We start from the raw sequence: 13859 nt of genomic DNA, 5'->3' as shown, positions 1-13859 counted from the left end.
TGTTCAGACAAACTTAACAAATGAAACAGTTAAATTACAGAGGCCTAATGGCTGGCCAGTCCTTAGCTTCTGGAGGCAACTTGCAAAGTACTTCTGAAAAGCTACTTTCAGGAGTAGGAAAATCTAAGTAGTTACACTTAATCATAAGAGAAATAGTCAACTAAAACTGAATCGACCAGAAAGTGTTGCAGCAAGCTGTTACCCACATGAATTAACACTAACACAGTAGACATAATGGTTTTATTCACTCTTTTTTTTTAATCAATATTGAGTTAGTTTAGTACACATGGACACAAAACTTTGTGCTCAGAGAATTGAAATCTGATCTGTTAAGAACATTCTCTGTAAATAATAGTTCACTTTCCAATTCACAACTTGATTGTGCGGTCATACTTTCTTAAAATTACATAGCGATGCTGTGCAGCGCTTAACCCTTAGACCTCAGGCAGGTGTAGGACCAAATTTTCTTAGCTTTCCTAAGTCACACAAGACAAATTCTAATGTTGTTCCATTGATAAAGCCCTGACAGATTCCTTCCCAGCCATCAGGTATGGTACAATACCTTTTAATCTCACTCTTCTTTGTGTTGTGATGCTTGGCATTGCCTTCTCAGCAACTTTTTCGGTCAACATGTGCAGTGCATACATTCAAAGGGAGAAAATTCACCGTGTTTTCACAATGTATTGCAGTTAACTTCCCAAAAAATTTTTTTTTGTTTGGAATAATTTTTACCTAATCTAAATGACAGAGAAAGAGAGTGTGTGTGTGTGTGTGTGTGTGTGTGTGTGTGTGTGACAAGAAGAACCAAGCTATCACCACGTGAACCACCAAATGGTGTGTGTGTGTGTGTGTGTGTGTGTGTGTGTGTGTGTGTGTGTGTGTGTTTTAACGCGTTCCATTATTTAATTGAATGTGAGGTCTTCCTTACAGATGCTAAGTTCCTGTCTTTTTCAAAACACTGCACTATTCTATTCACACTCTTTATCAGTATTTCAGTTCACCATGCAGTCCCGTAAATCATAATTTGGAATGCTCTTTTGTGTACAAGCAAATTAGCTTTGGTGTACTCTTTCAGCACTGATTTAAATTTTGACAACGAGAAATTCACATAGTGGGAGGTGACAGGGGGAGGATAGTCATGAGTTCCATCTCCTGAACTTGTGTAAGAGTGTGGGCAAGTAAGTAGTAAAGGTAACAAAAAATGGTTCAAATGGCTCTGAGCACTATGGGACTCAACATCTTAGGTCATAAGTCCCCTAGAACTTAGAACTACTTAAACCTAACTAACCTAAGGACATCACACACACCCATGCCCGAGGCAGGATTCGAACCTGCGACCCTAGCAGCCCCGCGGTTCCGGACTGCAGCGCCAGAACCGCACTGCCACCGCGGCCGGCCGTAAAGGTAACAGATCACTTGTGTCATGTAATTGAAAGGGGCATAACAAGACTGAAAATGTTGCGAAATTTTGAAGAAGAAAAAATACTATGAGCCTAACTTTGCCTTTTGATGAAGGCTATTGTGCATTTTTGGGGTATGGAGATCCTTCACCATACTCAGATTAAAATCACTTGATAGTTATCTGTCGATTGCGGCTACAGTGTTGACACATTCGCTGACAGCTACTACTCAGTTTTAGGTGGCACACACACAGCAGGTCACTTCCCAAATGCTGTTAATGTTTAACACTGAGCAATAATGGAAGCAGCTGCCCCAAGATAGGATGGAAATGGGAGATGCTCTGTTGATCGCTGATTTTATGTGACCGATGAGTGTAATGCAGAAGACGATGGATTTTGTAGCCCTGAATTTAAACTCGTGTCCTAACCAAACAACCACCTCATGATGTGCAGTGTAGCTGAGAAAATAGCGATCAACAATATGCGGCATAACTAAAATCACGATTGCTATGTTTGTGACATTTAAGGCTAATGTCTATGAGCAAACTCAATATGTTTGCGTAGCCATCTTTCGCAGAAAAATAAACAGTTCTAGTGGTAAAAGCAAACATAATTTCTCGTTGTTATTGGCTACCTGAGACTATCCTCACACTTGGTACATGCGATGCCACATTATAACAACCAATGAGCTGCCCTGGTTGGCAGGTGGTTGCAGATTACTGGTGACAGAAGCAGATTCCATATGAAAAAGTGGTGGAAAGAAAAATAAGAGCAAATAAAAAAGTCAGTATTATGAAAATGATGCAGCAAATTTATTGGAAATAAAAAAGTATATGCAAACTGATTAAATGAATAAAAATGATGATCAAAGTCTTTTCATTAGATTTAGAACAAAAAATATTTCACTGCATTTGATGACATTTGTGCTTTCAGTCTTCTTCACATCAGATTTACACGCTAACCACTACACTACACCATTCACTGTAAAAGACTGTGGTATCAATGACTTGTGCACCAGTCGCAACCGTTACTTGACAGCCTTAAAAAATTCAGCTTCATGCAGTGTCATGCAGAGCTTATGTAATCTAAGCCGATCTCTGTGATTATAATAGCTTTGTAAATGATACCGAAGAATCTAGTAATGGTTGGTTAGTGCTGTGTGTGTGTGTGAGAGAGAGAGAGAGAGAGAGTGTGTGAGTGAGTGAGTGAGTGAGATAAGATGGCCAGGCCCAAGATTTGGAATCCAAACACACCAAGAAAGAAAGCTGGGCAAGAAGTCAGAAGTGAAGTAATTGTTATAGCAGTTTGTCAACGAGTAGGATGTTCAGTGCTCTGATGAGAGGAAACCAGCTACAATACGTGAAGTGTCGAACTATCAAGTAGTTTTAGTCTGACTATAATCCATTGTAACAGTTTTGTCTCCTTGTAGTTGCAAACTCAATAGTTGCCGCCTGCAATGATGCTTTGCATTATAAACTGTTCTTGCAGTATGGTAACATGGTACTATTTTAAATGTTTGGTGCAGGGCAGCAGTAAATATTCAGAACTAAATTGCTATTTGCTCCAGAGTAGTTACTAAGCTGAAAACAGTGTTTGAGATAAGTGTCAGAGATCTGTTTATTAATTGGATGCCTTTTAAAATAAGAGGGGAGTTGTGGTTTAATGTTTTAGCATTTATGAGGGGAGGAAGATATACTCAGTTCTGAAATTCCTAGAAATAATTGTTTAATCTGGTTCATCTCACTGATAACATTATGTGAAATTGTAGATAAAATTTAAGGAGCGGAGGATCACCTACTACTTACACAGAAATGAGATTGAGTGTGCAGTACTGGGGAAAGTGGTTTTTCCAGGAAGCTGGAATCTGCTTCCTGTCTAGCAGCACAGTTACTGTGAGAATATTTACTCCGGACCGATAACACCAGGGATCACTTGCATGTCAACATTGCATAACATTAGGTAAAGCAGTGTTAGACAATATTTTTATTTATCTCTAATAATTTATCACTGCGATTTTGTCTAAAAGACGAAGTTTGAATGCACATTTAATTTACAGTGCTATTGTGTGGAGGATCATGTGTGTGATATAAATCAAACTGTGACAGTCCTATCGCTAGACCCATAGAAATATGTTATGCCTCACATCTTGTAGGAGGTAATTTTTAAACAATATAATACATTTTCATGTCCTGTTTAAACTTACAGTGCGCTTTACTCCTGCTGCAATGATAAATTCACTTATAATTGTGCTTCTTTTAGAAAGTCTGTCTCTGACCATGCTCAAAAGCTTTTCAAATGAGTTAACAGATATACTGTAGTATTTGAAAAACTTGTATGGATTTGCCTTCAGTTTGTCAAGTAGAAGCAAAAACTTACCCTTTGTTGATCTCTCACTTAATATCGGATGACTCCAGCATTTCTTTCTGCCTTTTATAATAAGAGGGGAATTGCGGTTTAATGTTTTAGCATTTATGAGGGGAGAAAGATATACTCAGTTCTGAAAGAGGACTTCAACCTACCTAGTATAGACTGGGGTGCGAATTACTTTTGAACACACTATCCGAAAACTGTCTTGAGCAGCTAAATCGACAGCCAACGCGTAATGGAAATATTTTATATCTGGTAGCCACGAACAGACCAGACCTCATCAATGGCGTCAGTGTTGAGACAGGGATTAGTGATCATGATGTTGTCATTACGACTATGGTTACAAAAGTTAAAAAGTCTGTCAAGAAGGCTAGGAGAGTATTCTTACTAGAAAGAGCAGAGAAGCAGTTGTTAGCGTCCCACTTAGTAAATGAATAGACTTCATTTACTTTCGGTACGATGGACGTGGAAGAATTACGGGCAAATTTTAAACACATTGAAAATCACGCATTGGACAAGTATGTGCTGAAAAAGTGGGTTACAGACGGAAAAGACCGACCGTGGTTTTACAGCGCGATTCGGAGAATGCTCAGGAAGCAAAGGCAGTTGCACTTGCAGTACAACAAAGATCGGGAGAATGAGGACAGGTAAAAGTTAGTAGAGATTCGCGCTGCTGTAAAAAGAGCGATGCATGAAGCATTCAACCACTACCACCGTCAAACCTTAGCAAAAGATCTTGCTGACAACCCAAGGAAATTCTGGTCTTACATAAAATCGGTAAGCGGGTCGAAAGTTTCCACCCAGTCACTCACTGATCAGTCTGGCCTGGCAACAGAAGACAGCAAAACGAAAGCTGAAATTTTAAATTTAGCATTTGAGAAATCTTTCACGCAGGAGGATCATACAAACATACCGCTGTTTGAGTCTCGTACAGATTCCCGTATGGAGGACATAGTGATAGACATCCCTGGGGCTGTGAAGCAGCTGAATGGGTTGAAAATAAATAAATCGCCAGGTCCCGATGGGATTCCAATTCGATTTGGCAGAGAGTACTCTACTGCATTGGTTTCTTACTTAGGTTGCATTTATCACGAATCTCTTGCCCAAGGTAAAGTCCTGAGCGATTGGAAAAAAGCGGAGGTGACGCCTGTATATAAGAAGGGTAGAAGGACGGATCCTCAAAATTACAGACCAATATCCTTAACATCGGTTTGTTGCAGGATTCTCGAACATATTCTCAGTTCGAATATAATGAATTTCCTTGAGGCAGAGAAGTTGCTGTCCATGCGTCAGCACAGCTTTAGAAAGCTTCGCGCCTGTGAAACGCAACTCGCCCTTTTTTCACATGATATCTTGCGAACCATGGATGAAGGGTATCAGACGGATGCCATATTCCTTGACTTCTGGAAAGCGTTTGACTCGGTGCCCCATTGGAGACTCCTAAGTAAGGTACGAGCATATGTGATTGGTTCCCAAGTATGTGAGTAGCTCGAAGACTTCTTAAGTATTAGAACCCAGTACGTTGTCCTCGATGGTGAGTGTTCGTCGGAGGTGAGGGTATCATCTGTAGTGTCCCAGGGAAGTGTGGTAGGTCCGCTGTTGTTTTCTATCTACATAAATGATCTTTTGGATAGGGTGGATGGCAATGTGCAGCTGTTTGCTGATGATAGTGTGGTGTACGGGAAGGTGTCGTCGTTGAGTGACTGTAGGATGATACAAGATGACTTGGACAGGATTTGTGATTGGTGTAAAGAATGGCAGCTAACTCTAAATGTAGATAAATGTAAATTAATGCAGATGATTAGGAAAAAGAATCCTGTAATGTTTGAATACTCCATTAGTAGTGTAGCGCTTGGCACAGTCACGTTGATTAAATATTTGGACGTAACATTGCAGAGCGATATGAAGTGGGACAAGCATGTAATGGCAGTTGTGTGGAAGGCACATAGTCATCTTCGGTTCATTGGTAGAATTTTGGGAAGATGTGGTTCATCTGTAAAGGAGACTGCTTATAAAACACTAATACGACCTATTCTTGAGTACTGCTCGAGCGTTTGGGATCCCTATCAGGTCGGATTGAGGGAGGACATAGAAGCAATTCAGAGGTAGGCTGTTAGATTTGTTACTGGTTGGTTTGATCATCACGCGAGTGTTACGGAAATGCTTCAGGAACTCGGGTGGGAGTCTCTCTGGAGGAAAGGAGGCGTTCTTTTCGTGAATCACTACTGAGGAAATTTAGGGAACCAGCATTTGAGGCTGACTGCAGTACAATTTTACTGCCGCCAACTTACATTTCGCGGAAAGACTACAAAAAAGATAAGATAAGAGAGATTAGGGCTCGTACAGAGGCATAAAGGCAGTCATTTTTCTCTCGTTCTGTTTGGGAGTGGAACAGAGAGAGAAGATGCTAGTTGTGGTACGAGGTACCCTCCGCCAAGCACCGTATGGTGGATTGCGGAGTATGTATCTAGATGTAGTTGTAGATTTCTTTCTCATGCCGTCGCTGCCAGTACTTGTGGACAACTATCACAGCTTGTAATACAAGGACCGCATTCTTATTTAATGAACTTTTGCTTGTAGTTGATGCTGCGTAGAGTACATGTTGCCGCAGCTTGACCGACACTCTTGAGATCTGGTTTCCTGGGGCTTCATGAGAAAAGCACTTGTGTGCCAGCATTGACAAAGCCACACATATTGCTTGAAACAGGGACAGCCAGTTCTGGGAAATCTTGCTTGTGTGGTCATAACTTTATGAAAAATCGAAGGATATGAAATGAGTTAGAAGTTGGGAAGGGAGAGAGACAGGGTTGTAATGTAGTTGTGTAATCACATTAAAGCAGGCAATGTTGAGGAATTTAATTAAGAAAGGAGTTATTAAAAGTAGTCAATAAGTTTTACTGTTTTTGTAGCAAAATTAATGTCAAACGCACGAGTAAAGAGGATGTAAAACATAGACATGCAATAGTAACAAAAATGTTTCTGAGAAAAAAAAATTTAAATGTATTTGCACTGTAGCCTTATATGAAAGTAAAACATGCAAGAAGAAAACAGCTTTTGAAACATGTTAAAGAAGAATGCTGAAGATTAGATGGATACATTGAGGGAAGTATAGGGGCATAAATTGTAGAGGAACACCAAAGTATGACTGTAGTTAGTGTGCTCAAGTGGATGTATGTTGCAATAGTTACATTGAGGTGGGGATGATCTAGATTAATGTGTTGAGCTATCGTTGGAGTGAAGGCTACCATAATAACAATAATAATAATAAATAATATGGTTGTCATTTTTTCTTTTTGCTGATTTTGTGCAATGTGTTGTGTAATAAGTCATTTTAAACTACTCTAGTTTTAGATTTAATTTTTGGTGTCTTGATAGTTAATATTTTCATTTCTTACAAAGAAATGTGACTTAATGTCTTCTCCAGATATTCCGTTGTGATAACCAGACAAGACTGTCTAAAGGTTAAGCCATTGTGTATTTGCAGTACTGGTTCGAAAGTGCCTGTTCACTCATCTTCACGTAAGTTTTCCATAGTTCCTTGTGAACATTGCCGTGGAATAGGTCCCAGTTGTCATCTTACTCATCCTCCAACTGAGCTAGTGCTTCATGTAATGATGTTGAATGTCCCAAAAACCTAGAATTTTTTCACAGGCAGCAGCCATCTTTGAATGTGGAGATAAGTAAAATCAACTCTTAATTATGTATCAGTCTTCTTAAAAATGCTTTGACAAAGTAATGCACCATAGACTGATGAATCATTTTCACAGCATGGCTTCTAACTCCCCCTCATCATTTTTTGTAAAAGACTCTTTACAGAGTCTCACCACTGAAGTTCTTGTGTTTCCAGGTAGTTTGGTGATGGGTCTCTTGTCATTCCTAACTTACATAAATGAACTTTCTGTGAATGTAAAACACTTTTCGAAAACTGTAATACTGCTGATGACACCATCATACTTAATCATGGAACCATCTCAACCCAGATAAGTGTGCAGTGCCCACAAGGCTTTCTTGGATTAGGCAACTCTTCATCCAGATAATGACAGTTGCAGGAGACCCAGAAGTATTTGTGAAAGATCCGAAGGAATACACCCCACAGGCGAAAGTATTAAAATCCCAATAGTTAACTGTCAAACCATTCACAACAAAGTGTCAGAGTTTGAAGCACTCCTGAAAAGTAGTGAAGCTCACATAATACCAGGCACAAAAAGCTGAAGTTGGCAGAAGTGAGATTTTGAGTGAAATTGAAGTGTATATCAAAAGTACAGGCTAATGGAAAATGCAGGTGGTGTGTTTGTCACAGTAGACAAGAAAACTGATCCACTGAGATGGAAAGTGAAGCTGCATGCAAGACTGATTGGACAAGACTCAGTCCCAGACTTGCCTCTTGATCCAACAGAAAATTTAAAAGAAAACCTAAGTTCACTAATATGTAAGTTCCCCATGATAATGTAATCGGTTGTGGAGACTAATCATCCAACAATCAATCGAGAAAATTAGTTTTTTTAGTTGTGGGCATGACAAGACATCCTTTGAAATATTCCTAAATGCCTTCTCTGAAAACTACTTAGAACAGAAAGTTCGGCTTGTTATTGTAGTATATTAGATCTATTGGCAACAAATAGTTCTTCCCACATTCCATTCATCCTCTATCTATAGCCCTGTGCTTTGTTTACACCTATTATGTAGTAGTCTCTGTTTTCTTAGAACTTTCTCTGCAGTGACTGTGCGCTGTAGAGGTTTCCTCTGTTCTGCAAGGTACATATCTGTCCACTGTGTGGTCAACTATTGTCCTGTGCTGGTTGACATAGAAGAGGACATTTTGTTCGAGATAACTCATCATATTTGAGCCCAGAATATGTTCTAAGACTTTACAACAAATCAATGTATGGATATTGAATAGTAGTTTTGTGGATGACTTCTACTACCCTTTTATAAATGGGTGCCACCTGTGCTTTCTTCTGGCTAATAGGCATGGTTTTTAGTTATAGAATTTACAACAGATTACAGTTGAAACAGACGTTAAGTCGACTACAAATTCGGTATAGAATCTCGACAAATTTGGGAATTTCATAGATGCTAGAATCCACTATAACACAGGTGGTGCTTTCCAGTTTTGTATTTTTTGCATCATAAATGACCCTCATTTTTATTTCTAGTAGTTTGTTGAAGAGCTACATGTACCCCATCATTTCTTTTGTTAATATGTCGGGCTCCTCAGTTGTGCTACTAAGTCTGTGGGTGCACATGAGGAAAGAGGCACTGCCTGGACACTCCTATATCTAATCATGCGATGTACAACTAAGACTTAGTTAGATTCAAAAGTAGTTTAACGACAGTCATCATGGAACTTCCTGAGGTCATCCTCGATGGCTGTTGTAATCTCAATTTTCAGTAAATGTGAAGAAAAACGGTCGATAACAGATATGTAAATAATTTTTTTGTGTCTGACTACTTGCTACTGTGACTGTAATGTACTGTTCGATCCTGATCAGCACCATGATCAACACAGAATAACAGTATCGAGCCAAGTCAGATACTGCAAGTACTGAACAAAGAACAGAGAACTGTATTACCTGTAGACTGTGGCATCACTCAGCCACAAAGGAAGAGGTAACAAAATTAATTTTTTGGAGCAAAATTTTCAGAAATACGTGGAAAGAATGAAAGTTTCCAGGAAAAGTGGTGCAGGTTTCGATGCAGTATTAGAAATCACTTTATGGTATTTCGACTAAAATAACATGATGAACTATGTAAAGCAAGAGAAATACTGTGCTGTGTAGATAATTTCTGTCTCTTGTGGCCTCGATACTGCTGTAGCAGGTGCTCTGTGGCTGTATCTCCACACAGTTCCTATACAAACAGCGAAGTTGACCTTCACACAAAATATCGTTGATAGCCTTCTTTGCATGTATTTGATATTCAGGTGTCATTTTCTCCAGCTCCACAGGCAAAGCTTCCATTGGTTTCTCTTTCTGTCCTCAGCAGCCCCTGATGGGCTCAAGTTACAGTGCTCGTCATATCTCATCACCTTTTTCTTCTTTTGCTCTGTAGGCAATGCAGGAGCTGCAGTCTCTGTTTCATTGAGCTACAACAAAATGGGACTACTGAAGAATGGGATACAACCCCTTGGCTTTGACCTATGACGTCAGAAATTACCAGAGATGATGTATTGCACAGATCTAACAGCAAAGTTGAATCTTGAGAAAGAAAGGAATGGAGGACAGAGAAAACAGATGGTAGACACATATCATGAACATTTATATTTAGAACATAATGTTACGTATATCACTTCTTTCAGCCCTTGTATCCTATTCTTCAGTTGACCTGTATAGCTGAACTGAAGAATGGGATACTAGTGCAAAGAAGAAGAAGAAAAAAAAAAAAAGGGACAGAAGTAACGTTAGCACGCAATACTTCAGTTGTGACATATATGAGTTGTATCTCGAACTTCATTGATCCATATAGGTTAATTGCAGTACAGGACACAAATTTAACGTATGTCGATCTTTCCGCCTTCGGTAGTATCCTATTCTTCATCTGACATATATAGGTCATTTTTCGTATGTCAATCTTTTCGCCTACGATATCCCTAGTGTCCTATTCTTCAACTGACCTTTGTCATTTTTCGTATGTCAATCTTTTCGCCTACGATACTACCATTGTCGACTGATAAACATCGTAGTAATAGTAGTGCTAGCGAAGGCGAAAGAGAGAGACTACTGTAAAATTTTTATTCCGTACTGCAGTTGGCGAACCCTGTTTCAATTCTTCAACATTCATAGGAATAGATAAATCCATAGCTACAAACGAAAATCAAAATGTAAAATTTGTCCAGTATGAAAAACAATTCTTCCAAAATATCTCAAACACACAAAGAATGAAAATATGTACCGAATGAATTGAAACGAACAAGTCATTTAAATTTATACAAGCGACAAAAATCATACACAATGCCTAGCCCTGTCTTTTAAAAACACATTCACTTATTTCAATTGACAATGATCGCTCGAAAATAAAGACAATATCTTTGAGTTAGCTATGACGTCACTGGTTAAAGCCGACGGGTTGTATCCCATTCTTCAGTTGATCCAACAAAATTTATCATTAGTTCGAATAACGTCAAATGGAAGTCCTAAACATTATCTCTCTTATATGTATGTTACTTTACTAAAAAGTGTAACGTATATTGGTAATAAAAACCTTATTTGTATGGCTTTCGAAACCTGACACATGTATTTAATAACCTGACACAAATAAGTGACAACCATTCAGGAGGACGACGGTTCAAACCCGCGTCCGGTCATCCTGATTTAGGTTTTCCGTGATTTCCCTAAATCGCTCCAGGCAAATGCCGGGATGGTTCCTTTGAAAGGGCACGGCCGACTTCCTTCCCCGTCCTTCTCTAATCCGATGAGACCGATGATCTCGCAGTTTGGTCTTTTCTCCCCAACAACCCAAACCCCCCTTCCAATGAAATCAATTGAAAATAATACTTATCAAATTGATAGATTCTTGGACCTCATAGTGCTGACTACTTTTTGATCAAGCAGAAACTTCTTTTCACACGTGAATCATACAGAATGGGTTAAAACCCGTCGGCCTTGAAAAATGACGCCACAAGTTACCGCAGATGATGTACTGCAAAACACATAGACATGTTGAGAAACAAAGGAATGGAAAACAGATCGTAGACGAATACCCCGCATATCCATATTTCGAACGTAATTTTATACATATTTTCTCAGTGGAAAGTCCTAGTTTACCATTCTTCAATTGATTGATATACGTCAGCTGAAGGATAGGGTACTAGTACTAGCGAAGGCGAAAAAAGCGACAAACGTAAAATTTATGTCCTGTTCTTCAGTTAATCTATATAGGTCAGCTGAAGAATAGGATGCTAGTACTAGCGAAGGGGAAAAAAAGCGACAAACGTAAAATTTGTATCGTGTATCTCACTTGGTCTATATATGCAAACTGAAGAGTAGGATACAACCTTCGTAGTTCAACCGGGATATAAGAAGGCCGTGTTATGTATGCCGCCTTTTTTGCTTTCGGTAGAAATAGATTCCTATTCTTCAGTTGGCCTGCATAGTACAAGATACGAAGCAACTGCAGAGGAAACAGTAATTGAAACGTCTCACTTTGAGACAAATATGTAATTCAAAATATGTAACAAATGATTTAAAATTATCACAAGGGACAGAGTGCATGCGCAATCACTACGTTTACATGCGACACATCTTCCGAAAGACGAAAGCCGTATTACGAAAACCGTTTTTCGCTGTTGTGTTTACATGTTAAGGTCTGGAGCGGATTTCCTAGCCCAGTTAAATATGGGGCTTGGGAAACAACTGTTACAGCTTCTGAGTTAGTCAGCACAATCACTATTTCTCTTCAATTAGACGGGCTGTAAACAGATTCAGTTTAATATTTGTACTTATCCTTCACTGTAGAAAAAGCTACTCTGTCCATATTAGCCGAAAATTTTTTAAAAACAAGACTTAATCTGACAGCCCAAACACGTTTCAAAACCGGTTGCGTTTACTTGGGATCGAAACTCGATAGCGGAATTGGAAAACCGGCAACTATAAAAGCGGATTTCCAGAATCGACTTTGAAGGGTTTGCATGACCAGCCAGAAGTGGAATTGGGAAATGGGTTTACGAAATTCGGTTTCGGGAGCCCCATGTAAACGAGGTGAATATCTCTCTCTTAATAACACATTCATTTATTTTTATTTACGATTATGACGCCTTGCCACAGTAGATTTGTTATCTACGGCTCGTAAATAAACAACTAATATCTATGATTAAAATTTGGCGTCATTGGTCAAAGCTGAGGAGTTGTATTTCATCCCTTAGGAATACTATTTCTTCGTTATCTGTTCTTATAACACAGGATTTTACGTTTCTCAGTGCGGATATCGCGATAAGCAATCTAATAAAAATGCTCGCTCGTGTTGCTTCGCGTTCGTTTCAAATTTCCCACGCTCAGTGACATTGACAATAACATTAAACTGTAAATACAAAGGATAGCATGTGGAAGGCTGGCAACGATATTGCGCAACACTGACCACTGACAACATACGGCACAATATTTGCGGACAGCGCAAAATATTTCAAAAATATCTGTGTTCTTCATATTATTGCACAATCTCACACATACACCTTCAATATTTTTGCGCTTCAGGAAATATTGCTCAATTTGATTGACCATCGAGGGGCCGCTTAAGTTTTCTGTTGCCATAGCAACAACCAGACGATTCATTGCGAAGTTCTCTGATGTTTTTAATTGCTTAACTTTGAGGCAGAAATGGAGGAGGAATTTCAAAACTTCCTGCAGAAAGTGAACGAAGTCGGTATGTTGTGAAAGAAAAATGTTTCACATCTACCATATAATAAATCGTGAGACTGGCTACAGTAATTTGTTGCGACAGTACTAAGCTGTTTCCAAAGCTACGAGGCCACTCAACAACTTACTAATCAGTGAGTTTCGTTGGCCCCTTTGCGATTATGATTTTATTGTGAGGACGCCGCACCCCACCACCCCCCACCGTCGTTGGTGTGGTGTGGTGTGACAGTGTTGTGATCAATCAGTAGAAACTGTCAGTTATTAACATTCACATTAGTTCGCTGTTGAAGAATACAGTGGTAACAATAATGTAGCTTAATGTTATGGGACAAGCATTGCATGATAGTTTGGTACGGATCAGCAAACGTTTTTGTTATTATGCTGTTTTCTATGTTTAAGTCATCTTCATTTCTTAATTATGAAGTCGTTATATTATTGTGTGTTGTAGAACAACAATCTCCATTGAGTTTACCAATAGCTTCTGAATGACCTTAGTCAGTGTACTGAGTACTTTTGAGATAACCATTGGATTTCATGATTCTCACTGGAAGTTCAGATTCAATGAATGTGACTGTTATTAACATACAAACAAATATAGAGTTGCAGAGTTCTTTCTTACTTGCATCACCTCTAGTTGATCTGATGATTTTCTTTGATTCCTTTGGAAGTAATAAGTGTGCTCCTGCAATGCACTTCTTGCTTTTCTCCCCTTCTTCTTGATCCGATGATTTCCACTGATTCT

At 39.1% G+C, this 13859-nt stretch overlaps 1 protein-coding gene across 1 annotated transcript in view; it reads left to right on the top strand.

The window, feature by feature from the left end:
- Positions 1-12986: 12986 nt before the first annotated feature.
- Positions 12987-13859, top strand: part of LOC124619397 (tetratricopeptide repeat protein 12-like) — a 125031-nt gene continuing 124158 nt past the window's right edge. The window contains exon 1 of the mRNA XM_047145751.1: positions 12987-13124. Coding sequence (XP_047001707.1) covers positions 13079-13124 — 46 coding nt within the window. The 5' untranslated portion in view covers positions 12987-13078. The remainder of the gene's footprint in view (positions 13125-13859) is intronic.

Source organism: Schistocerca americana, chromosome 6 (assembly GCF_021461395.2).
Source record: "Schistocerca americana isolate TAMUIC-IGC-003095 chromosome 6, iqSchAmer2.1, whole genome shotgun sequence".
In the NCBI taxonomy this organism is placed as follows: domain Eukaryota; kingdom Metazoa; phylum Arthropoda; class Insecta; order Orthoptera; family Acrididae; genus Schistocerca; species Schistocerca americana.
The sequence above is the reverse complement of the archived record's forward strand: the minus strand, read 5'-3'. Positions and strand labels throughout refer to the sequence as shown.